At 48.7% G+C, this 23468-nt stretch overlaps 1 protein-coding gene across 1 annotated transcript in view; it reads left to right on the forward strand.

Moving 5' to 3' along the window:
* Window positions 1-23468, forward strand: part of PBX1 (PBX homeobox 1) — a 279117-nt gene that overhangs the window by 203879 nt on the left and 51770 nt on the right. The window contains 2 exon segments of the mRNA XM_021698415.1: window positions 22218-22360; window positions 22362-22463. Of these exon segments, the coding sequence (XP_021554090.1) occupies window positions 22218-22360; window positions 22362-22463 (245 nt within the window).

Genomic DNA, 23468 nt, shown 5'->3' on the forward strand with positions numbered 1-23468 from the left:
TGTGTGTGTTTGGGGGGAAGGGGTATCCAGCCTTTCCCACCCCCATTTCTGTCTCCTGGTTCCCAGAGCGGGTGTTCTGAACCACACCAAGGAGGGCAGGTGCCTTTCACCAAAGGCAGACGTTCAGTAATTAGCTTTCTTGTCTACCTGCCTCTGTCTGTCCCCTTTGCCCCGAGGGTTCCCCTGTCGGTCAGTCTGTGTGTTGTCTGCACGCCGCACTGGTTTGTCTGGAATGCAGAAGTCCCCGCCCTTGACGATCACTACAGTCTGTCTTTTCTCTGAAACAGCTTTTTTAAAGCCCCCAGAGACCCTTTAAAAAAAAAAAAAGGAATGCAAATGGAAATTGCGCTGGAAATGAACATTGTTGTGAATCATGGGATCCTGGCCACACAGGGACAAACTAGTTTTTATTTTGGGTAATATTTCTCCTTTGGCGTTTATTACACCTCTGTTAAACACAGCTCATGTGACACAGTGTTACAGGCAATCAGAGAAAAAGCTGCAAGTTGAGCCATCAGGAGGGCAGGGCGACTTATTGTTAATAGCGGCCATTAAAGCTGAAAGGAAAAATTACCCATCTGCCCCCACCAGACCTGTCTGCCTGGGATGAGCCCGGGCCTCCCAGCCGGACCGGTGAGGGGGGGGGCGGTGCTGGGCCAACATGAGGGAAGGAGAATGGAATGCAGAAACCGGAGATCTTGAGATCGGTGGAGGGGAAGGTAGAGCTGAATTCAAGTTTGGGCCCTACCCCATGCATAGAAGAAATGGTATCGATGCCAGCCGGCAGGCAGCACCCCTCCTCCATCCTCAGGAACACACTGGATATGATCGCTCTTCCCCCAAGGTCTGCTGCAGGATCCCGTTCAGCTTGGGATCAGAAACTCGACAGAAAGATTTGTTCGGCAGCAGTGCCTTCTAATGCAGCACTTTCCACCACAGGGTATAATTTAGAACAGATTTAGTACACCCCAAAATCGTTGTCATTAGACCTTGGGGTTCCACAACGCATTTTTTTTTTATTTTAAAAAGTCTATTTTTAGGGGCGCCTGGGTGGCTCAGTTGGTTAAGCGACTGCCTTCGGCTCAGGTCATGATCCTGGAGTCCCAGGATCGAGTCCCGCATGGGGCTCCCTGCTCGGCAGGGAGTCTGCTTCTCCCTCTGACCCTCCCCTGTCTCATGCTCTCTCTCTCTATCTCATTCTGTCTCTTAAATAAATAAATAAAATCTTAAAAAAAAATGTTAAAAAGTCTATTTTTAAAAGAGCATATGGTTTGAAATCCTTTCAGGCATTTTAAATCCTAGCCAAAGATGCAACCCCATGTATCCAGCTCTTGACAAGTCCCTCTACAAGTGTGTTTGTTTGATGCGGCCGTATAAGATGTCGGCTAGGAACATAAATTTGAGAGGGCTTTGCAGAGAGTGTGTTTGTAAAACTGACAACAGGGGCGCCTGGGTGGTGCCGTCGGTGGAGAAACGTCCGATTCTTGATTTTGGCTCAGGTCGTGATCTCGGGGACCTTGTGATCTTGAGGGATCGAGCCCTGCATCGGGCTCCGCTCTCAGCACGGAGTCTGCTTTGGACACTCTCTCCCTCTCCCTCTGCACCTCTCCCACCTCCCTCCCTCCCTCTCTCCCTTTCAAATAAATAAATAAATCTTAAAAAAAAAAAAGAACAACATCCAGCAAGTCTGGAAGGGAAAGGCATAGGCCCATTTTGCACCTAGTGCTAACTCCCTGGGGTGCAGAGTGACCGTCAGTACCAGGATCCCATACCAATTTGGAGAACTCTAACAGAAACTGGACCTGTGGCTTGGAGTATGGCCCCTCTCCCCTCCCCCTGCACACCCTGCACCTCAGGAGGGCAGTATCACAGCCCTGCGCGCTTTTGGGGGGGTGGGAGTGGAGATACTAGAATGAGGTTTGAAAGGCGAGCTGGACGGCCCCAGCGAGGACCTCTGGGGCTGGCCGTAAGTCTGAGCAGAGTTGGCAGGACTTAGCATTTAGGCAACCCCTGAGTGCCCACCTGGCTCGAGGTCAGTGGTTGGGCCTGTCTGAGGGGGAGGTGCCTGCTGAGTCAGACCAGGAGTGTTGCAGGGTACTCTGGAGTGTTTGATTTTCCAGATACGACCACGCCCAGTGCTGGGCTCCAGCCCTGAACTATTCCTTGGCTATCAAAACCAGTGTCAGGTCAGATCAGCTTAACTCATCACCGAGACAATTCGTGATGGAGCTTGGCTCCTTCTTGCATATGGTTACTTTGTCCCACTAAGAGTGGAGGTGCTCAGCCTCTCTGTGTTGGTGGCACAATTCTCAATAGTAGATTATTCTGGCTGCCCTTTAGAGTGAATTTTAAGCTCTCTCTGCAAGGATCTTCAGAGCCATGTCATTCATTGACTAGAACTCTTTTCTTCCCTGATCCAGCTCTTGGATACAGGCACCACACGGTTCTCCTTGATATTACCCCATCTCTTACCTTCTGCTCTTGGCAGTTGGATTGCACCCTGATAGAACAGGGTGACCCACTCAGCTTCACATTCTGCGGACAGACACTGCTAACATGGTGTATCTTAACGCGTATCGCAACTCTACTGTAGTCTATTCAGTTGTTATAAAAGATGATTGGATTGTTGCAGAGTCTGACAGTTTTGATCTCAACCTGTCCTGCCAGAGACCATGGAAATAAGGTCTCTGTTATAGGGGTCCACTCGGTGATCAAGTGTAGAGAGTGCTTTGGGGAGTATATGGCTTAGGGGATTAGTAGGGCAGGTGGTCCCGGCACATCATTTCCGAACCCGTGGGTTATCTCTAGAGGGGATTCATAATGTCCCCTTGAGACACCTGCTGAGGGTTCTGGAAAGAATGAGGTGTTGGAAAGGCATTGAAAAGCAGGTCTGGGAAAGAATTAGCTGAGGTGAGATTCAACCGAAGAGAAGCAAGTGTGGCAAGGCCCCGGGTAGCCACGGGCAGGTGAGCAGCCAATCTGCAGTGTCAGTGCCGTGGATCTGCCTCAAGAACCAGGGCCAGCACTCCGGGAAGTCAGAAAGGCCTTTTTCCCCTGTAGTCCCCATGTTAGGGCAGGCGGTTCCCTAAAGTGTGTCTATTTTGGATTCTTTGATCTTTAAGAACCATGAATAGCAGAGAGAGATAGGTGGCAAAAGATGAAGAATTGCCATTTCAAAGACCCTGTGATTATTTATCCTTTAGAAGAGAAGGCTAATGGGTTGTTGACTTGCCTTATGTGCAAGGGCTTCTGGGCAGAGGATGTTCGGGAAAGTCCATCGTGAAGAAACGGCAGACCAAGAGAAAATAAACCTAATGTGCTTTCCTTTTCAAGCAAGGTCCTCTGGGAAGCCTCAAAAATTTCAGAAGGCCTGGTACCCCCTCTCACAGAATTGATTCAGTGAAGACCTTTTCATATCATCAAATGCTGGCTCTCTGGTACCATGTGAAGTCTCTGTTGGGGAGATAGAAAAGGCAACTCCTATCTGGTTTGGGTTGGTTTGGCATCCTCAAGGTGAGGATGGAATTCTTACATTTATTTGCTTGGATTTCCGAGCGGTCACTGTGCTGAGAGGCCGTGGGCTCTGTGCCACAGACTGTGCTCACGTTGCTTCTGTGGCCGACCCAGGGAGGAGTTTACACTGGGTTGTTATGATTTAGGGGATATTACATTTTTAACAGACCTGAAAAATCTGCTCGAAAGCAGCCACTTGGCGACTTTCCGAAGGCTGGACGCGGTAGAAGCGGGACATGGGCATCAGTTAGGATCTCATGTTTCTTCCATAAGACTGGCTTTTCCCCATTTCTCAATTGCTATCTCCCAGTGTAATTACCATCGCAACCATTTCCTGTTTGTCCCCTGTAGGTACACCACATTGCGCCAGTAACCCGTGGCCCGGCAGGAATATACAGTATCCTTTGCCAGTGTTGATCAGGGCTTGATTACACTTCACGGCTGTAATTCAAGCCTGCTAATCTTCCTCTGCATTAGGAAAAGAGGCCTGTTCTATTAGATAAGCTGATTACTGTCTGGTGTGTGCTTCATGCCTAGCAAGAATTGTTTATATGTGGAATTATTGCTGGTTGGAGTCTGTGCTTTACTGCACTGAGTAAGCTGGCTTCGAGGTCGGGGTATCGGGCTTCACCTCAGATCTAGGAGGGGTGAGAAATGGAGCCTTGATTACAGCTGCCTTGCGCTCAACCTCTGCGCCACTGGCCGAGTATTTACTTTTCTGCTCTGTGAACGGAAGGAACCAGATAAGATTTTAAGAGCCTGAGACTTTTGCCCCCAGGCCCCTCTGTCAAAGATCATAGAGTGAAAGGTCACTGCCCCAGACTCTGCCCGTCCCCCGCCGCTTTGTAGGACCGTCTTGGTGGTGTGTTGTCTGGAGGGGCCGAGGGAGGGAGGAAGATGGCGGCGGGGCAAAGTTGAATGTGTGGGGAAGTCAACAGCCACAGACCCAGGAGTGCCCAACCACAAGGTAAGACGCCTGCAGAGACCATTTGAATGCTTTCTCGCATCCAGAGACGTTTTCTTCAAAGCCACAAAAGCCTTGAAACCACCTTCGTCCCTCCCTCCCGGCCCGTCGCTGGTCGGCCGTCTAGCTTTGGCTTGTGCAGCCTACGAACAAGCCCCGGCCCTTCATGGAGGAGGAAGTGTATTTGTTACGACTGTCTGCCGAGCGCAGTTGGCGTGATTGATGTTGGCTGAGCTCTGGGGAGCCCCCCTGCCCCCACCGAAGCAGCGCTCCAGGGAAAGGGCAGGGGTCTGTCCTGTCCCCAGATGCAGAGCTGAGCTGGTGCTTAATCGTGGCTCATAAGTGTTTAAGTTCCACCAGTGGTTGCTGATTTAATGGCGTGAGGATGAGGCGAGTACCATAGTGGTCACTGGCCCCCGGCCTCATCAACCTCTGCGCCGGCAGATGTTGGCACCTGCTTGTGTATTATTTGAATATGCGGTGGCCTACGCTGGAATGGGGAAGTTAGGGTGAATGTCGGCACACTTAATTGTGAAAAGATCCCAAGCAGAGGCGTTCTGGTGAGTAAACTCCCTCCATGCTACTCTGCGTTAAGGATCTGCTTGTCTGCCTGTCTCCACGGAACCATCCGTCCCTCTAAAGCAGGCCCTTTGCTTTTATTTCTGTGTCCCCAGTACACCTGTACGGTCTGGCATATGGTTAGCGCTCAAGGAATGATGTTTTTGACTTAATGAACGAGGGGTGCCTGGGTGGCGCAGTCGGTTGAGCATCTGACTCTTGGTTTTGGCTCAGGTCGTGATCTCAGGGTTGTGGGATCGAGCCCCGCCTGTCTGATTAGGACTCTCTCTCCCTCTCCCTCTGCCCCTGCCCCCTGCCCCGTGCTCTCACGCACTCTCTCTCTCTCTCAAATAAATAAAATACTTATTGAAAAATGAATGAATGAATAAACTGGTTAATATATTTCACTCAAAAGGGCCCTACCCAAGAATGAATGCAAGTACAAATCATTTCACACAGCTCCCTGAACATGCATTCCCTCTTGTGTACCTTTCCTTCTTTTTCTTTCATCCCCAGGGGCATGGGTATTCCTTAGATGTAAAGGGCACGGTGAGCTGAAGGCAGGACAGAACACTGCAGAGCCAAGTCGCGTGTTCGGAAGGACACTGTGACATGAGATGTAGACAGAAGGGCCGCTGCGTTATGTCCTCACCACTGGGCATCTGGTCTGTGTAATGCTTCTTGACCAGCAGACATCTCGAGACTTAGTTTATCTCTCCCTCTTTTCTTCTCCCTTTCCCTCTCTTAGTCCTCTTCCCCACTCCCCACCCCCACTCTCCTCCTTCCCTTCCCTTTTCTCGGGAAATCCTTATCTCCAGTAGATCAGCATATTCTCCAAATGGATGGGTTGTACCCCCAGACAGATTTCTTTTTCTTCCGAACTTGAATTAATTTGTACTTCTAGGAAAGGTCCAAAGAACCATACAGAGGGCGTGGCAACTAAAACAGCTCTGAAAAGTAACTACAAAGTTCTAAGCCTAATTTAAGCACTGAAAATTGTCTTCAGTGTGCATTGATTAATCTTCTCGTCTTTATTTGAAGGGATTATAAATGTATGAGTTTAGTGTACCCATCATTGTATGTATTGCTTTAGCTTCTAGGTCACAGCTAAAATTTAAGACTGGATATCTACTCTAGATCCATGGTTGTGCGTTTGTGTGTTCTGTGTGTGTGTGTGAGCTAGAGTATGTGTGCTGTCTTCAGAATATGGAAGTACAAAGCCTTTTTTCCTTCTACACGTGAGTTGAATAAATACTTGACTCTCAAAAGAATAATTGTCCAGTAAGACCACATTTTGAAATTCACCTTAGCATCTTTGAAAGAATCTCAGATGTTTTGAGAGTCAAGAAGAGAATAGTGATGTTGCATCCCGGGGACAGACCGCAGAGCCAAACCTGAGCATTTTTCTCACAGGACATAAGCAGGGACCGAACTACCATGTTTTGAGCGTCTAGGGTCCTGCCAAACACAGAACGGTACTAGTGGCAACAAGGCGGAGAGGAATTAGGGAAACCTTCTGCTTTTTATTCTGTTCATAACTTTTTACATCCTTGTCACTGAGAGGCTGAATAACTCTCTGATCTCCTGTATGTTGCTGGCATCCTGAGTTTTAAGACCAGCAGTATTGTTTGAATGTTTGCCTAAAGTAGAAATCTCTAGGTCTTTAACCAGAGTTGGTTTCCTGGGATCCTCTCTCAAAGAGGAAACAGAAATACATAAACATAGTTGGTGTTGGTTTATGAAATCTTAAAATTAGCGCATTTTCATCCTAATGTTGTTCCATTATCACCTGTTGAAAATAATGTTTGAGGATGAGGACAGTAGGCTGAGATGGCTCCAGACCTCTTCACTTTCTCTAGGAAAAGGAAATATACATGATATATACATTGAGCAATATGATAGGGTTATCTGCACCTCTTTCTCTGGAGGACTTCAGAGCATCTTTCTTCTCACCTGTCTGAGCCCATGTGCCATTCTGATAGTAAATGGAGGCAGAGAGGGGACCCAGAGTTTGGAAATTGGGAACAGAGCCTGGAATTGGAGGCATCTCCCACCATGTGATGTCGAACCTTAAAACCAAAGTCTTGCACCAGCAACCCGGTCCCATTCATTACCAAACAGAACAACAGCACAGCTGCTGGGATCTCACCTCCATATATTCGGTCACAAGAAGTGAAAACAAATCAAGCTTCTAAAAAAAGTGTTTGCACGACTGTAATTGTGATGCTTTGATGTGTAAACGGTTCTTTGACTTGGGGGTTTATTTTAAGACAGAACAGGGTAGAGGGTGTTGGAGCTGGATAAGCCACATGTGTTGTTCGGAGTTTTTCTAGGTTCGGGCTAGCTCAGGAGAGCAGAGACATGACGTGCGGCCAAAAGGCAACACGAATGTTCGCGCTGGCCTCCAACCTGTGAAAATTGCTGGCCACTAACTCCGGCCCTGACGTCCCAGTTCAGCCCTGTGAGTGAGTCAGGGCATGGGCCCTCGCCTGCTACTAGCTTTGCTCAACTGTAGGGGAAAACCCTAAGTCAACTGCATAACCCATGTGTGGCCAGGACCCCATCTGCCTACCCTGTGCGTCTGTTCCCTCCTCCGAATGAAGGGTTTCATAATACCCCAGAATGTGCATGTGAGAGTAAAGGCAGATGAACCCATTTTTGATAAATTGCTGTGTACAGTTTAATTCCCACATAAGAAAAGATCATTGCTTCCTCCGTTCTCCTAGACCCTTTGTCCCCATATCTACCCATTTTCACTTTGTGTTATTAGCCAGCGTTTCTCTTCCATGATTCTGCAGACTTACTTCTGGTTGGGTCTCCCCAGTGGAAATACAGGACTTAGCAGAGAGTAGGTACTCAAGTGTAGGTTTGCTGAATGAAGAGTGGATGAACCGGGGTCCTTGGCAGAGTGGCAATGTTGGTGAAATCGTGCAGGCCAGTACCACTTTGTGCAGGCTAAGAGATTTTTGTTTTAATGGCGCTGCAAGGCTGTCACTAAAAATAAGTGGACATGACCAGTTTGGCAGAGTCAAGCAGAGTGCCTCTGGAAAGCAGGCCGCACTGAAAGAGAAAAGCAAATTTGGCTTCTAAGATCACCATATGTCTGGTACCCCAGAGGATGTGAGCCCCGGCAGAGACTTCTGTTGAAGTGGGGACAGCTGGAGTCCCCTCTCCGATCTGAAGGGCCCTTGCTGAACGCTCAGCACTCTGGGCCTCAGTGACCTCCTCGACTTAGACTCGGCTTGCTAGGGGCTTTCCCCTGTTCCCCTGGAACCGGTGGGGCGCGTCCGCCCCCAGGTAAGCTTGAGAGCAGCTATTTTGTGGGTCAGAGAGATGTTAGCTCACTCATTGGAGGAGAAAACAAGACACCTCTTCAGATAAATATAGTAAGAAGCACACTAAATAAGGCCCAGCCTCGGGGAGGCAGATCTTTAAAGGAAAATTAAGATAGCCTGTCATCTGTCTCTCTGTCAACCGTTGATGTATTTAGCTAGCGCCTTGCGGTGCTAAATGCTTTTTGATGATGATGGTCATGATGGCCAGTGTACCTCCCCACCGCGAGAGGCACCCCCTGTGTGAGAGCTCTGGGCGGGGGGAGGGACTCCATCTCAAGCGCCCCGAGACAGGGATGGGCCAGAGGACCCTTCTCTCTTGTCCCCTTCTTCCGGATTTTTACCAGGATATAAAAGCAAGGGAAGACACCAACAAAACGCTCGTCTGAAACTCAGAGCCTAATCGCTCCCATCTGCTTCAGTGCTCTTTCCCCTTCACTGCCTGCCAGGATGTTTGCCGCAGACGCTAAGTAGCACATTATTTTCGATAAGTTGCAATCATTTACTTGAAATCTACTTCTCCCTTAAAATGTCCCCCTGGAAACTGGAATCGGCATTTGAGAAGCCCTGTTCAGGATGGAATTTGAATGTTTGTGCTCAAGTTCAAGAAGAGTGAGCCCATTTGTGCGCCAGGTGTTTATGTATTCAGGGTTTTAGCCGCTTGGACTCTGTTGGGAGGAGAGAAGGAGGCGCCGTGGAGATCCGATCAGTCCAGGAGATCAGAGCCACCGGGTCTCGTTCCCCGAGGACAGGCACAGGTGCCGAGAGGGCAGAGGTGGAAAATGGTGGGTCGGTGGATGCTTCCCCAAAGCAGAGACGTTACGCCTCCCTTAAGACAAGCCAAGACCTTTCTTGGTCCCCGGAAGATGTTTCTCTTTTATCCAGGGACTGGGCTAGTGAAGGCATGTTTTGCAGTCTGGAGCTCATAATCTCAAGCGCCATCCCCCTTCTGCTGCCCCCCTCCCCCCGTGCGTTTCTTACTCAGCACCTCTTGCCTAGGACGAAAACCTGAGACACAACGTCCAGCCTGCCATCTGATCTTCCCCGTCACTCAAGCCTTAGTGCTTTCAGAGGCTACTTGGAAAGTTTCAAGAAGAAGCAGCAAAAGCCTCCTGCTTCTCAGGCAGCCTGTTGGCCTGCGGATTCTGCAGCTCCGTGCATCTGAGGGCAGCATGGGTGACTCATTAGCAGCGAGGCATGTGCTTGGGGTGGTTTTCGTAACGAGCGGTGATGGATCATCCATATACTCTCCCTGAAGGACCCTGCCTGACCTTGTAGGCATTTGTGAGATGGCTGTCTGGGGTCACAGGTGTTGTCTGTGGTCATGGAAAAAGGAAAGCTAATTGGCATGTGTTTTGAAATGGACCTGGGGCACCCATAAATAGACCCGGTGTCCTTCAGCTGCGGCGTTTCTGCTACCAACAGAGTGAGCGGAGGTGATTTCTTCTCTAAGTAGGCTGCATTAGGATTTCCCTTTCTCTTCTCCCGTCCCCATTCTGGTCCTCTGGAACTGACAGATTCAGCGGGCGGGTTAGAAGGCAAACATTGTTTTACTATCATGTAAGGAAAGGTCCCAATACGCGCCGTACACAGGCAGGCAAGTTACGGCAGCCAAAAGGAATTTGTTAGACTTCAGTCTTGCATATTGTTCCTGCTCCTATGTTTGCCTCCAGGCTGACAGTTTAGTCCGTCTTGGCTTTCCTCTGGTCAGGACAGAACCCTCCCTGAGTGCCCTCGGCTGGTCTCCACGTGCAGCCGCCCCTCCCCACCCACCCTGTCTTCCCCAGTCTAGGCTGCAGGCCCCCCAACACCCTGACTAGGAGGCACCTCCTTTCCCTCCTGCCCCTTTGCCCCAGACTTCCTGGATCTTCTCCCACTTCAGCTCATTAGCCAGAGCAGTTCTCGGAGAGACTCTCTAGTGATCAACCCTCTTTCTGTCTGTTCTAAACCTTCTTCTGCAGGAAGAATTTCTCCCCCGTAACGACTCAGGCTTTTCGGTGACTTGCTTCTTGTTCTTCAATCTGCCCCTTTATAATTACCTCTCTGACACACTAACCAACATGAAATCACTCTGCCTTACAGAGTTCTTCCTCCTCGTCCTCCTCTTCCTCCTCCTCCTTCTTAATAGCTTGGATTGGCTAGGCTGCCAAAAACAAACAAAAACCTCCAAAACCCCAAAATAACTAACTTAAACAAAATATACATTTATTTCTCCTTGTTTTCATGTAGTCCAAAGGTGACCATCCAGGCTGGTCTCTAGAGTATGATAACTTCTATCTGGTTCTCTCCCTAGTAGGGCTTCCATTCCCCAGCCAATTCATGGCCCAAAGTGGCTGCTAGGGCTCTAGCCATAATATTCATGTTCTAGCTAACAGAAGGAACAGAGCAACAGATAAGAAACATTCCTTCTTTTTAAGGACATTTCTAGAAGTTTTATATCCTACCTCCACTCATTTATCACTAGAATTTTGTCCACCTAAGACATGACCACATCTAGCTGCAAGGGAAGCTGGAAAGTGTCTTTTCTCTCAGGGGCCATTAACTCAGCTAAAAGCCAATGTTCTGTTTCTACAGCCCGGAATATAGTGGAAGAAACTGGCAGATCAACTTGTTCCTTTTTCTTTGTGCCAACACTCTTTGCCAGGCACTTCCCCAGGTAGCCCCTCTCCCGAGCCCCATGTAGGAGATGGATACTTGCTCCATCATATCTCATATCTCGACATAATATTAGCATAGTCAACATACACGTTTATGTGAAATGATCTCGTTGTCTGTGGTAGTTGCAGTGGAAATAGAAGTCTGAGCTTCAGAGAGTCCTTTTCTTCTGTCCTGTTCCAGGTACATACACTAGTCCTTTTTCTCTCTCACACTTCAACTTCCCATCCTCTTTATCAAGTGAAAGGAATCATGTTTCTAATGCAGAAGGACTGACTGAAAGAGGCTGAAGGGATGGAGTGAACTAGAATGTTGTACCTCGTTTCTTAAAAGAAAAAGATTTTATTAATTAATTAATTTATTTATTTGAGAGAGTGCACGAGCAAGAGCGCACAGGTGGGGGGCGGGGCAGAGGGAGAGGAAGAGAGAATCCCAAGCAGACTCTGCACTGAGCTCAGAGCCCAACCTGGGGCTTGATCTTATGACCTGAGCCCAAACCAAGAGTTGGATGCTTAACCAACTGAGCCACCCAGGTGCCCCTCTTTTTTTTTTTTTTTTTTAAGATTTATTTATTTATTTTAGAGAGAACAAGCAGGGAAAGGGGTAGAGAGAGAGGTAGAGAGAATCCCAAGCAGACTCCCCACTGAGCATGGAGCCCGACGCCGGGCTTGATTCCACGACCCATGAGATCATGACCTGAGCCAAAATCCAGAGTTAGACTGACCCAACCGACTGAGCCCAACCCAGATGCCCCTGTTGTACCTCGTTTCTTGATTCCAGACCCTGTGTCTACCCTGCTGGAATCTGCTGTTTGTCATCCGTGATGTCACGTTCTGTTTGTCCTTGGGGTGCGTACCACTGTCGACGGCGTTGATCTGGCAGAGGTGGGAGCTGACAGCAGTACGACAAGGGCATCCTGTTAGCACTAGGCTGCTGTGACTGGTGAGTTGGAAATAGTCACGGAGCGGGGTAAGACTGAATCCTCACCATCCTGTGTAAAGGCCTCTTAAGGTCAGTAGTACGTTGCATTAGGAACCCTGCCTTTGAATTATTCCATGGTTCTCAAAAACCGGGAAAGATTCTGTGTGAGAACAGAATGTTCTTTATTTCACACTAAATTCTGATAAAATTGTTGGGGAGGTTAGAGGGAAAAAAAATAGTTCTGCCATGATTGAGTTTGTAAATACAGGCGAGAAAATCCCACTTGTCACCAGGAACCAGAAAAGCATTTGTGGTCCTGAGACAGTGAAATGATGTCAAGATGGTAAGACCACACATGATAGAAACATGGCAACATCTGGTTATTTTAACATTTTGAGTGTGGGGTTTCTCGATGCCCCAGTGGAGAAAGATGATCGTGGTGAGGTCTGAATCCCACCCAAAAGTTGAAACTGAAACATGCTTGCTCAAACCTTGATTATGAATAGAGTCTTTACTCTCTTTGGTTATATATTTTTAAATGGAATTGGGAAGCAGTTATCTGAAAGATGACTTCCAGGCTCGCTTGTTGGACACAAGTTGAGACTGCATCAGAGCTAAGTGGTTCCCAGAAGGGTGTTTCTGCTTCTAGAAGGACCTCCGAGCCTTCCCGAGCAAGCTCCGCCAGCTCAGGGAGACTCGATGCTTCCCGACTCAGGAAGACTGAAGTCAGGGGCTCTGTGTGGAGGGGACACTTCAGGCTTTAGATGAAGCTGGATCTTAATGTGCTTGGGAGAAGAATAGTAGTAAAGGAACGTGAAGAGGGGGAATGAGGACAGACATTTGAAATTTATTCCGTTGACTGAGGATCGATGTCTTGGCCTATGATGGTGTGAGTATGAGCCTGCCTGGAAATCCCGGACAGTGAGGTAGAGAGCACGTATGCGTGTGTATCTGTATGCTCATTGACTTACCTGGTTCCTTCTGGGTTGCTGATTCCTGAGATACGGAAACCAAACTCTTAATTCCAAATCTGTCTTGCTTTCTTATTCTTCCCAAAGGGACCTTTTTCAATGGGATTGATTTAGGTTTAACCCACAGTTGAAAACCTACCAGTTACTGAGCACAGACATGTGCTTTTATAAAAATGACCCTCTTTCATCTTTAACAAGGATTATGGTGTGGTTGGTTTTATTATTGACTGTTAGGTGATAAGGACACTGAGCTTAAGGGAGGCCGGGTCACAGGGTGGGAGTCTTGTACCTGGCTTTGTACTAGTGTTCTTCCTTTGTATTGTGCTATGGAGCTCACGGAAGAGAGCCCAGGACCCGGCCTTACACATTCTGGGGATATGGAAATCTATTGTATATTAGCACTTGCAACAGAGCAGAGAATGGGTTTGGGAGCCCAGGCTACAGGACGTTCTCATTTTAAGGCAGGAGAATATTGAGACAGTTCTCTCACTTTCTCACTGGTCACCTCTTCTAGAAACTACCGTTGTAGAGAGAAGCTTGCATCTCCGGGGAACGAACACAGGCCACCAACCAGTAGCTTCCCGTTTTTCATGCTTTCTATGTACAGCTTGGGAGGAAACCCATTTCTCAAGTCATGGATGACCACGTGTGGGGCAGGCCTCACAGACTAAACTCTCCCCTCACACCGCCAAGCATAGCTGCCTGAGGCCGAAGCCAGGGTGAGGTCACGTCCTCCTCCCAGCTTCGGCAGCAACTCTTTAGGCAAAGGGGTTCCCCGAGAAGCAGTCCAGGCTTGAGCTATTAAGGACCAAAGCCCCTCGCCCAGGCGGCCGGCACCCATCCAGAAAGGCAGGAGCCTGCTGCCCGGCACATGAGCCTCCCTTCTGCCAGTTGGCCCAGGGAGGCTCGGCGTGCCAAGCAGGGGACGTGTGAATGGGATCGGTGCCCAAGCGTCGCTGGAGAAGGAGAGAATGCATGTGACCGGAGCCGCCGAAGCCTTAAGCCCAGAGGAGAGAGATGACAAGAAAGGCATGATGTGTTTCTCTAAAGAAAACCCGAAAACATAAACCAACCAAACAAACAAACTTTAAAATCATCTCAAGAGTGTCATATAATTTTATTTTCACCCCCGCCCGAAACCCTCACACAAGGCTCTGCACATTTGGTGGCTGTTGGCTACATGTGAAGAGAGTGAGGGCATCTCATTTTCTTTTGAAGCCCAGCACTGTGCCTGGCACTGTGGGAAATGCTCAGTAATATTTGTGGGACGATGTACTTGAGGAATCTCAAAATCTTGCTGCTGATTGACTCATGCCCTTATGTCCCCTTGCTTGGCCTACCTGCCTAACAACCCAAAAGGAAAGGTGAAAGGCCTCCAGGACATCTTATTTTCATAGTTCAATCATGGTGGCCCTTAAAGAGACCCCACACTTGGGGTCCTGCCTTCAAGCCCCCGAGCTTCTGAAGGGCTGAGACCCGGACAGCACGGAGTCCCAGCATGGTTTCCAACACCTGAAGATTTCAGGAGCTTGGATTTCTCATCCGACAAGCCGGCCCCAGGCCAACTGCAGTGTCAGGTGTCAGCACCAGGGCCTGGAGGGTCTTAACCTCCCCTGGCTGCTGTTTCCCCGTGCTAACCAGAAGCACTTACCCGTAGCCCTTCTGGTCTAGAACATGCAGGGCATTGAATTGTTCATCCTTTCCATTTGTTTGACAGACAAACTCTTAAAGACACACAAAAATAAACTTTTCCGGGGCGCCTGGGTGGCTCAGTCGGTTAAGTGTCTGCCTTTGGCTCAGGTCATGGTTCCAGGGTCCTGTGATCAAGCCCCGCATCAGGCTCCCTGCTCAGCGGGAAGCCTGCTTCTCCCTCTCTCTCTCTGTCCCTCTCCCCACCCGTTCTCTCTCTCTCTCTCAAATAAATACATAAAATCTTTTTTAAAAAATAGGCTTTTCCATGAAACCAACAAGGGGTTAAGAATTAGGAGTGAAGAGCATTGGGATGCACTAGCCTGAGCCTCAAGCCACTCACACGAGACTGCGGTTCCCCCTTTGGTGTCGAAGAATCAAATTATGTCATAGTCGTTTCTCAGCGCGAGCTGAAGAGTTTCTGGTTTGTGGGTGTGTTTGGGCTTGTGGGAAACAGAAAGAACCTGGAGGAAGGGGAAGAAGGTGTGTGTCGGAGAGTTTTTGGGTGCCAGCCACCTACCCTGGCAACTTTCTGTGCCCACCACAGGCCTCAAGGCTGTTGGCATCCTTTGTGAGAGGGCCCAGAGGAGGATAACCCATGGGCTTCATGAAGCCAGAGCCCGTGGCCGGTTCTTCTTGGAAATCCCAGCACCCACCTGGTTCCTGGCACCTGAAGGTGCTTGGTCAGTAATGTACCCGGTCTGAGCATTCCTCAGAGGGCTCACTGGTGGTCAGCATCCTGTGTACGGCCCCCTCCCTGGGGGCTGCTGTCAGGCCTTCCAAGAATTCTTCCCGGGTACCGGTAGGTCACGTGCCAAACTCTCCACAGCACCCGGAGCCTTCACCATGGAGAATGTTGGCTTTCTAGGGGACACCCCCAGGCTATGGGTCCTGCGTAGATTTGCCTGTTTGGAATTGTCAGATATGAGAAGGCCGATTTTTGAGGTGGGTATGACAGAGGTGGCAGAGGAGAAGGCCTTCTATCCAGTAAAGCGTGCTGGCCAGGGTCCAGCCTGTCACTGGCCTCTAGGGGAAGGGGCGCACGGGGACCCACTGCCTCCCTAAGGTAAGGTCGAGGGCTTTGGGTCACACCATCCCCCTCTTTCCCTCCTTCACTCTTTTTACATATTAAGAAGTGCTTGAATAGGCGCTTAGTGCCGGAGGCTCCGGGAGGCCAGCTGGGGAATCCACAGATGCAGGACAGGTCCTCACCACCTTTCAGGAGCTCACAGCCTTGCTGGCAGCCTGGCAGGTGTGACCTGAGGTGTTCTGAGATGCCCCGTGGCCGCGGTGTAGACAGCGCAGGTTCTGGTGGCTCCGAGGTGAGGGAGTTCATCTGGGGCTGTTACTAGGTTAGGTTTCATGGAGGAGAGTGCTGAGCTGAGATCTGAAATAGGATAGGACTGTGGTAAGTGGATTTCTGTGGCTGAGAGGGAAGAGGGCACTCTGTCACGCGGCCCAGTGGCTCAAACTGTTACGGTGCCATTGGCAGAAAGAGGTAACTGAAGAGGATCCGAGTTGGAGGAATGTAAAGAAACTAAGAAGTCAGTGAAAGACCTTCCTTCCTTCCCTACCTCATCTCTTGTCTTCTCGTCTTCTGTGCATCGAAAGACATTGTGTGTGTGCACACACACCACCTCCTCCCCCGCATCGATGTCACATCCACTTAGCCACCCTTTGTGAAAGAATCAGAATCCTAATGTTGTCAGGAATAAAGTGTTTAAGACCTACATTCTAGTCTTGGCTGTGTCCCATTTGCGTTGATGGGGAAAGTTACTTTGTTGTTACCTTGCCTTTGTCATCTTGAATCATCTGCTATCAAGTTTGGCCTTCATGTTTTATAAGGTGATACAGTTCAGTGCATGCAAATACTTTATGAACAAATGAAAGGGGTGACTGTGATGTTTTCAGGAGGCAAGGAATTGCCTGTATTTCTAAAAAGGCAGGCACAATGTATTTGCGTCCCATACTTTTCTCCAAAGCTCTGACCCACTGGGAGACGGCAGAGAAGTCTTGGGGTGAGGCCGGGAGAGTTCCTCTCTCCTGACTGTTCTCCGGGTCATGGGTAATGAAGACTAGCCCATGGACAGTAGAACACCCTGCGTGGGGGACAGTAGAACACCCTGCGTGGGGGTTAAGTCTCCTGCCTTCCAGTCAAGCAAAGACATTGGCCAGAGAGTGTGAGGGCATCCACCCTGGGGAGACCACCTCGTGCTCTTTCTCAAACCACCTGTCTGTCTCTATTCTCTCTCTCTATCTCCCCCCCACACCCCTCTTGTCTCTATCTCTACAAATATTTCTGTCCCTCAGCCCACCTTTGGGTCCCTGGACTACTGTCCGAGTCTGAAGACAACCCTCTCTGTAGATCTGCCCTCCTCCCCCCACGCCCGCCCCCCAGTGGAAGTTGCATCTAAGCAGGGACATCTTGCCCACTGCTAACCTGGGGACTGGAAACCGCCGGACCCTCCCTGCAGCACCCTCCCTGCAGCACCCGTCCTCGGTGAAGAAAGGGTGCCCTCTAGTGGGCCTTGGCTGGAGCTGCTCGGGGTCCATGTTGTTCAGGCAAAGACAAAACAAGCAGCCCACAGCCCTCCTGCCAAGATCTTGAATATGCCTTTGGGTTTGGTTTGTTTTTCTCCTTCTCTGAAGAAAAATAAAGAAAGAAGAAACAGCAGGAGACCAGTTGTGAGAGCAGCTCCGACAGGGCTGTGACAGTCTCCTTATCTTGGGAGTTTGACCAAAGAATTAACACACACACACACACACACACCCCTACCGGCCATGGCAGCCAGGTGGATGTGACAGTGGATGCTTTTCAAAGGGCTGTGACAGTTTCTACATAAATCACTCACCTGCCTTGACTGGCCTCAGACACGAGGGGGTAGATCTGTGAGGAGTAGACTCCTCCTTTGACAGTCATTACCAGAAGGGTTAAGCACCTCGTTGGGCAACCCCTCTGAATAGCGAGCCCACTGCACCTGATTACATTCTCTGGCAGCGGACGTGTCCAGACCCGACTCCCGACTGCTAAGACCCTGTGCACACGGGCGTAAACCGGGGACTTGGCCCTTTAAAACCTGGCTCAGGAGAAGCTGCTGGACTGGGGAGCCGGGGGAGGGGAGAGCGCAGGGCGCCCGTCAAGGAAGCAGAAACCTGATCATTTGTGATGGTTGCTGGATTAGGTAACAGCTCCGCTGGTTGAAATTGGATCTTGGAGGATGAGTGTTAACATCTCTGGTGTCCTGGCGAAAGGTTCATTTGAGTCTTGCATGGTGCCACAGAGATAAAAAGGAGCTTTTAAATAATCATTTTGTCTCCTACACACCAGAGTGCTGGCTTCAAGCAGTAAATAGGTAGCATCAGTTCTGCTTAGACCTATCACCCTTTTCATTTATTTATTTAATGTCGGAGGGATTTTTTTTTTAAATGACTCGCCGAACAGTTTCCGTATCCGTGAATCCCAACACCCGTTTTTATAATGGTTCACACGGATTATCCTTCTTGGTGGAAATGAAGTGCAGGCAGTTTATTGGTCCATCCATACCTCCTGCAAGTGCACAGACACAGCCCAAGGCCATCAGAACCAGAATCTTCTATGTGAAGTAGACGATGTTCTCGTTTATACTGTTTATATAGTTCCTGTATGTATACGCACACTATATATATATCCCATATATACATGTTATATGTACACGTTACATATGTATGTGGACACACATTATATATATACACATTATATATACACACATTACATATAAATACTATGTATACACACTATATATATACACATTATATGTATAAATACACACATTATGTATATACATTATATATACACACACATATATGTACACATATATCACGTGTATATATATTATATATGGCGGGGGATTCTGACACATACTCTGAATTTTTTTCTTTTCATAATGATTTCAGTATAATTTAAAGAGTGTAATTTGAAGAGGACTGCTTCTCCCCCACCCCCCACCCCCCATCTTTATGTTCTTTTCTTTTCATCAGATCTCTGGTTTGGGACCTATTTATGTGTCCTGAACTCTGAGTATAAATGCAAGCAATGTATACGTTAAGGTGCGTTGAATTCTATCATACCAATTTCTTTCTTTTTTAAAGATTTTATTTATTTATTTGACAGAGAGAGAGACAGCTAGAGAGGGAACACAAGCAGGGGGAGTGGGAGAGGGAGAAGCAGGCTTCCCGCGGAGCAGGGAGCCCGATGCGGGGCTCAATCCCAGGACCCTGGGATCATGACCTGAGCCGAAGGCAGACGCTTAACGACTGAGCCACCCAGGCGCCCCCATACCAATTTCTTATTAGCCACATTTGGAAACCAATTTTATTAAATCTTATTAAATCTAAATTTCTTTTTGAAGAGTATTTGTTTACAGGATTCATAAAATGATATAAAAGCTAAGTGGAGTGCTAACACTCGCACTATTTTTTTTTCTCCTCGACTAAATGTATCCTTTATACCTGGGCGGGGGGAGAAGAGTCCGTGTAGGTGAGTGCTTTGCGCTGTGTGACTGTCCTAAAGTTTCCTTGGTGTTGAGGGGCCTGCAGTGATACCTTTCAGCATCCTTTGCTAGTCTTAGCAATTTTCTTCCTTATTTTATTTAAAACCAGTTAGATTTCAAGCCCAGCAAAATGTTACTTAGGTAGGTGTGCAGAGTTTGTGTGGATAGTCTGTGCATCCCACTGATTGTTGAAAAGGAAATGTTGAGCAGAGGTGTAGGTGAACTGTGTGGGTCTGGAAGGGGGACATATTCTCAGAAGTAAATATCGGTGGTAGTAACCTGCCCATGGTTACCCGCCTAGTACCTGGAGGGAACTGGGACCAGCACTGTGGTGTGTGGATGCCTATCTCTGCTTCTCCTACTTCTCTCAGAATGAATGGAACTTTGCTGGAGGAATAAGTTGATGGAGTGAGCGGGGCAGTTCTGGGCACACGGGCTGAGGATCCTTGCCATCATCTGGGGCGGACAGGTTGTAGGCTAGCCCTAGGGGGGCAAGTCCTGAGCATTAGGATGACATTGCTCTCTTTCTCTTTGCTACCTTTGTTGAGACCAGAAATTAATATAAGATCTTTCACGTGCATGACAGATTGGTTATGGAAGGACCAGGAGGACCCACTAGGAGGCATTACCAGTGTCAGCTTCGGAGACTGCTCTCCTAGTGTCTTTGGCCTCTTCTGGAGGCCAAAGAGAGATTCAGTAGAGTGGGTTGGAGAGTAGGATTTTGCACAATTTATTTAATGACCAATCTAAAGTGGAACAATTACATTTGTTTATTAAGAATAGCCCGGAGGTGAATCTTTTAAATGGCCCATAAATGTTTTTGTTGATAAAGCAATTAAAACCTGCTAAATGAAATTCAGTAGAGAAACCCCCATAATACCCCACACACAAATGCTATCACCTGTAGAAGTGAGGAATTCTGGGCTCCACCGCCAGGTGCTCAGGTGGTCCCATTCTTTTCTGCACTTTTAGGGACTGGAAAGGTCTCTAATTCAGGAAATGGGTAGAGCGTTGAATTATTTTCTTAAGGAAATCTCTGTGAGTGGCGATAAGTTCTTCAGAGGACTTTGGAGGTTTGGGTAAATGAATTCAAGGCACAGAATAACAGGACTGAATGTTATTCAAAGGCCAGTCCAAGGGGCAATGTCCCAATTCGTCTCCTGGAACTACAAAAGAAGGATTTCACTGGAAAGACGCCCACAACACAAACCTCCACAAGGCCATCACTGATATGGCGATTTTATTTTCGTGCAGCAAAATATCCCAGACTCAGGTGTGAGAGGAGAGGAGCCTGAGTCCAGAGGTGTTCAGTGTTTGTGTACAGGAGTGGGCTTCCTTCTTTCCTCCCCCAGCTAGCCACCCTCCCCGAATCTGCCCTACCCTTCTCTATCCTCACTTCACTGCTTTTCTCCCTGGTGCCTTTAAACCTCTGCTCCTTGCTGCCACTCCTGAGCCACGTGGCTCAGTGGGCCATTTGACTGTCTCCTGTTTCATGAAAGCCATACTGCAGGGTTCCATGCAGCACAGGACTTGGGATTTCCTTCTGAACACCGCTCTAGGTTGGTTCTTGTCGTGCCTGACAGAAGCCAGGAGCATGTGGTTATGCTGGTATTATACGTGATGGGATGCCCCGAACATCTCTGCGTCCCTCGTATCGAGCTCATAGCCACCTTCCCGGTCCCCCCCCCCCGCCCACCCCGGGGCTGTCCTGCTAGGGCTCAGGAGACAGCTAGAACAGGCACCACCTCCCGGGGCTCCCCAGATGCACCCCACCTGGAAGCAGCTCTTGATTCTCTGATTGTTCCAGCACTCATGTATGCATCAGGCCACAAAGTGCCTGTCATGGCCCCATCCCCATCCATGGCTCCTTCTCCTCTGCCTGAAATCACTTCCCTCCTTTCCTACCTTACCCCCAAATTTTTTTCACTTTTTTTTTTTAATTGAAAATTCTTCTCATGTTCCCTCTCAACAAAGGCTTGACTGCTGACAGCTAAACTGGGTTTAGATGAGTGATTTATTTTATGGCAGGTTGTAAGACGGTAGTAAAAGGAGACTGCCTAGCTCTTCTGCTGATTTTACTAAAACACTTGATCTCTTTCAGTCCCAACCCCCTCCCCCCACCCAAATGGCCATGGTGTTTTAATAAGAAGCAGCCCTTTCATTGATCTGAGCCCCCTCCATCCTATCTGGTTTCTCTGAATGCCTGAAACAGCTTGTCTAGTGGGCCTCCCCCTGGTTTCCAACAGGACAGTCGTCACCTGGAATGAAGAGATCTCAGTGTCCAGAGAGAAACATACCTACTTGATGGCTAGTCTGTCTTCCTGCTGTTTTATTTTCTTATTTTATTTTATTTTTTCTTGAAGAATAATTGACATATAATATATCTTCTTGCTGTTTTAAACTTCTGTACTCTCCCTGCTGGTCTTGGGGAAAGGTCTCAAGATTCCAGTCCAAAACGACTGGATTTATGTGGCTTAGGTTATTTTGGAATTGAAAATTTAGGCCGATCAAATAGTATAAAGTCAATGAGTGTAAAACCACAAATTCACAAAATCTAAAATTAGAAACGAAGAAGGAACTGTCTTGCCTTGAATTACAAATTTGGCAGTTTGGGGATGAACGTGAAAATTGTCTTCCACTATAATTAATTTTTTGTACTTCTGAAATTTCTTGTGGTAACATCTACATGGACACGAGTTATCATTTTACCCGTTTTTCAGTGCCCAGGATACAGTTCAGCGACGTTAAATGCACTCACCATCCCTCTTGCCTTTGGGAAACTCTGTCCCCATGAAACACTGACTCCCAGCCCCCGCCCCGCTCCCCTCTACTTTCTGCCTCCATGAATTGGACCGTTCTGGGTAGCTCTCATAAGTGGAGCATCATTCTGGAACAAAGCAAGCCTCTCCTTGCGTTCTCTCCCCCTCGTGGTCCCCCTGGCCTGGTCTTTCGCCCCTTCTGCACCTGCCACGTTGCAAGCACCTTGGTGATTCGCTGTACCAGCAGTACGACATTGCTTTTCGGTTTTCTTCACTTGCTTGTGTGGGGTGCCGTTAACCCTCCCCTCTGCTGTGTCCCCCTGCAGTCTTGAGTATCCGGGGAGCCCAGGAGGAGGAGCCGACAGACCCCCAGCTGATGCGACTGGACAACATGCTGCTGGCCGAGGGGGTGGCGGGCCCCGAGAAGGGTGGTGGCTCGGCGGCGGCGGCAGCAGCGGCGGCGGCTTCGGGGGGGCGCGGGCTCCGACAACTCAGTGGAGCACTCTGACTACAGAGCCAAGCTGTCCCAGATCAGACAGATCTACCACACGGAGCTGGAGAAGTACGAGCAGGTAACCGCGGCCATGGGGGAATCGGGCACCCCGGCCCTTTAGGAGGGAGGGTGAAGAGCCACGGGCCTCGGGGGGTTGCAGAGCCCCAAGGGCCAGCCTCTGCATTTCTGCACCGAGCCCCTGGCCGGACTGGAGGCCGCCAAGTCCTCAGTGTCCCCTATTAAAAACCCAGGCAGACTGGCTATAAAGGCATTTTAAAAACTTAAGTTGTAAGTGATGATCTCAGGAAACATTAATAGTCAATATAAGAAATGTTCAAGTGGGGGCTCTGGAATATTTGCCCATGGCCTGTAGCCCGGGTCTCATGGGGTAAAAGAGGTCATTAGCCGTCACCACCTGACCTGCAGGGAGGTCGGTTGACTCGTACGGCCTTCTTTTGTTCCTTATTGTGGAAGATTCCTCATCTTCCCGGTACTCATGGAACCCGGTGGGAAAAGATACTAAAACTTGGCCTTAAAGTCACTTGCTGTACCCAGATTCAGCTCAAGTGAGAATCAAACATGTTCATTTGATATATGATACGGAATGCGATGCTCACCTCCCTCCATAAGAAGAGTAGAGAAGGGCTCAGGGAACCCCTGTCGTCAACAAAGTTGGATTCCAATCCTGACACTCTACCGATGGTCTGCGGGGCACAGTGGTCCACATAGTCTTACCCAAAAGCTGGTGATGTATGGCAAAGAGCTGTAGATTTGGAGTCAAGGATGTCACAGGACCATAAAAACCGTATGAAGAAGAGCATGAGGAAGGCTTTAAATTACAAAGCAGTATATAAATGTAAGGTACTCTAATTATAACAGAGCTGCTCTCTCCAAGAGGCCCTCCCCCTCCACACACATACACACACGCACACGGGACTTTACATATCAGTTCTGCTTCCTCGGGTCTGTATGAGCAATACTCCTTTAATAGGAGTCCCTTATATCAGCCTTTCTTCCATCAATAGGTGACAGATATGTTTGTTACCACCTTGTTGGATGCAACATTATCCTGAAGTTCTACAGT

This window comes from Neomonachus schauinslandi, chromosome 6 (assembly GCF_002201575.2).
Source record: "Neomonachus schauinslandi chromosome 6, ASM220157v2, whole genome shotgun sequence".
Classification (NCBI taxonomy): domain Eukaryota; kingdom Metazoa; phylum Chordata; class Mammalia; order Carnivora; family Phocidae; genus Neomonachus; species Neomonachus schauinslandi.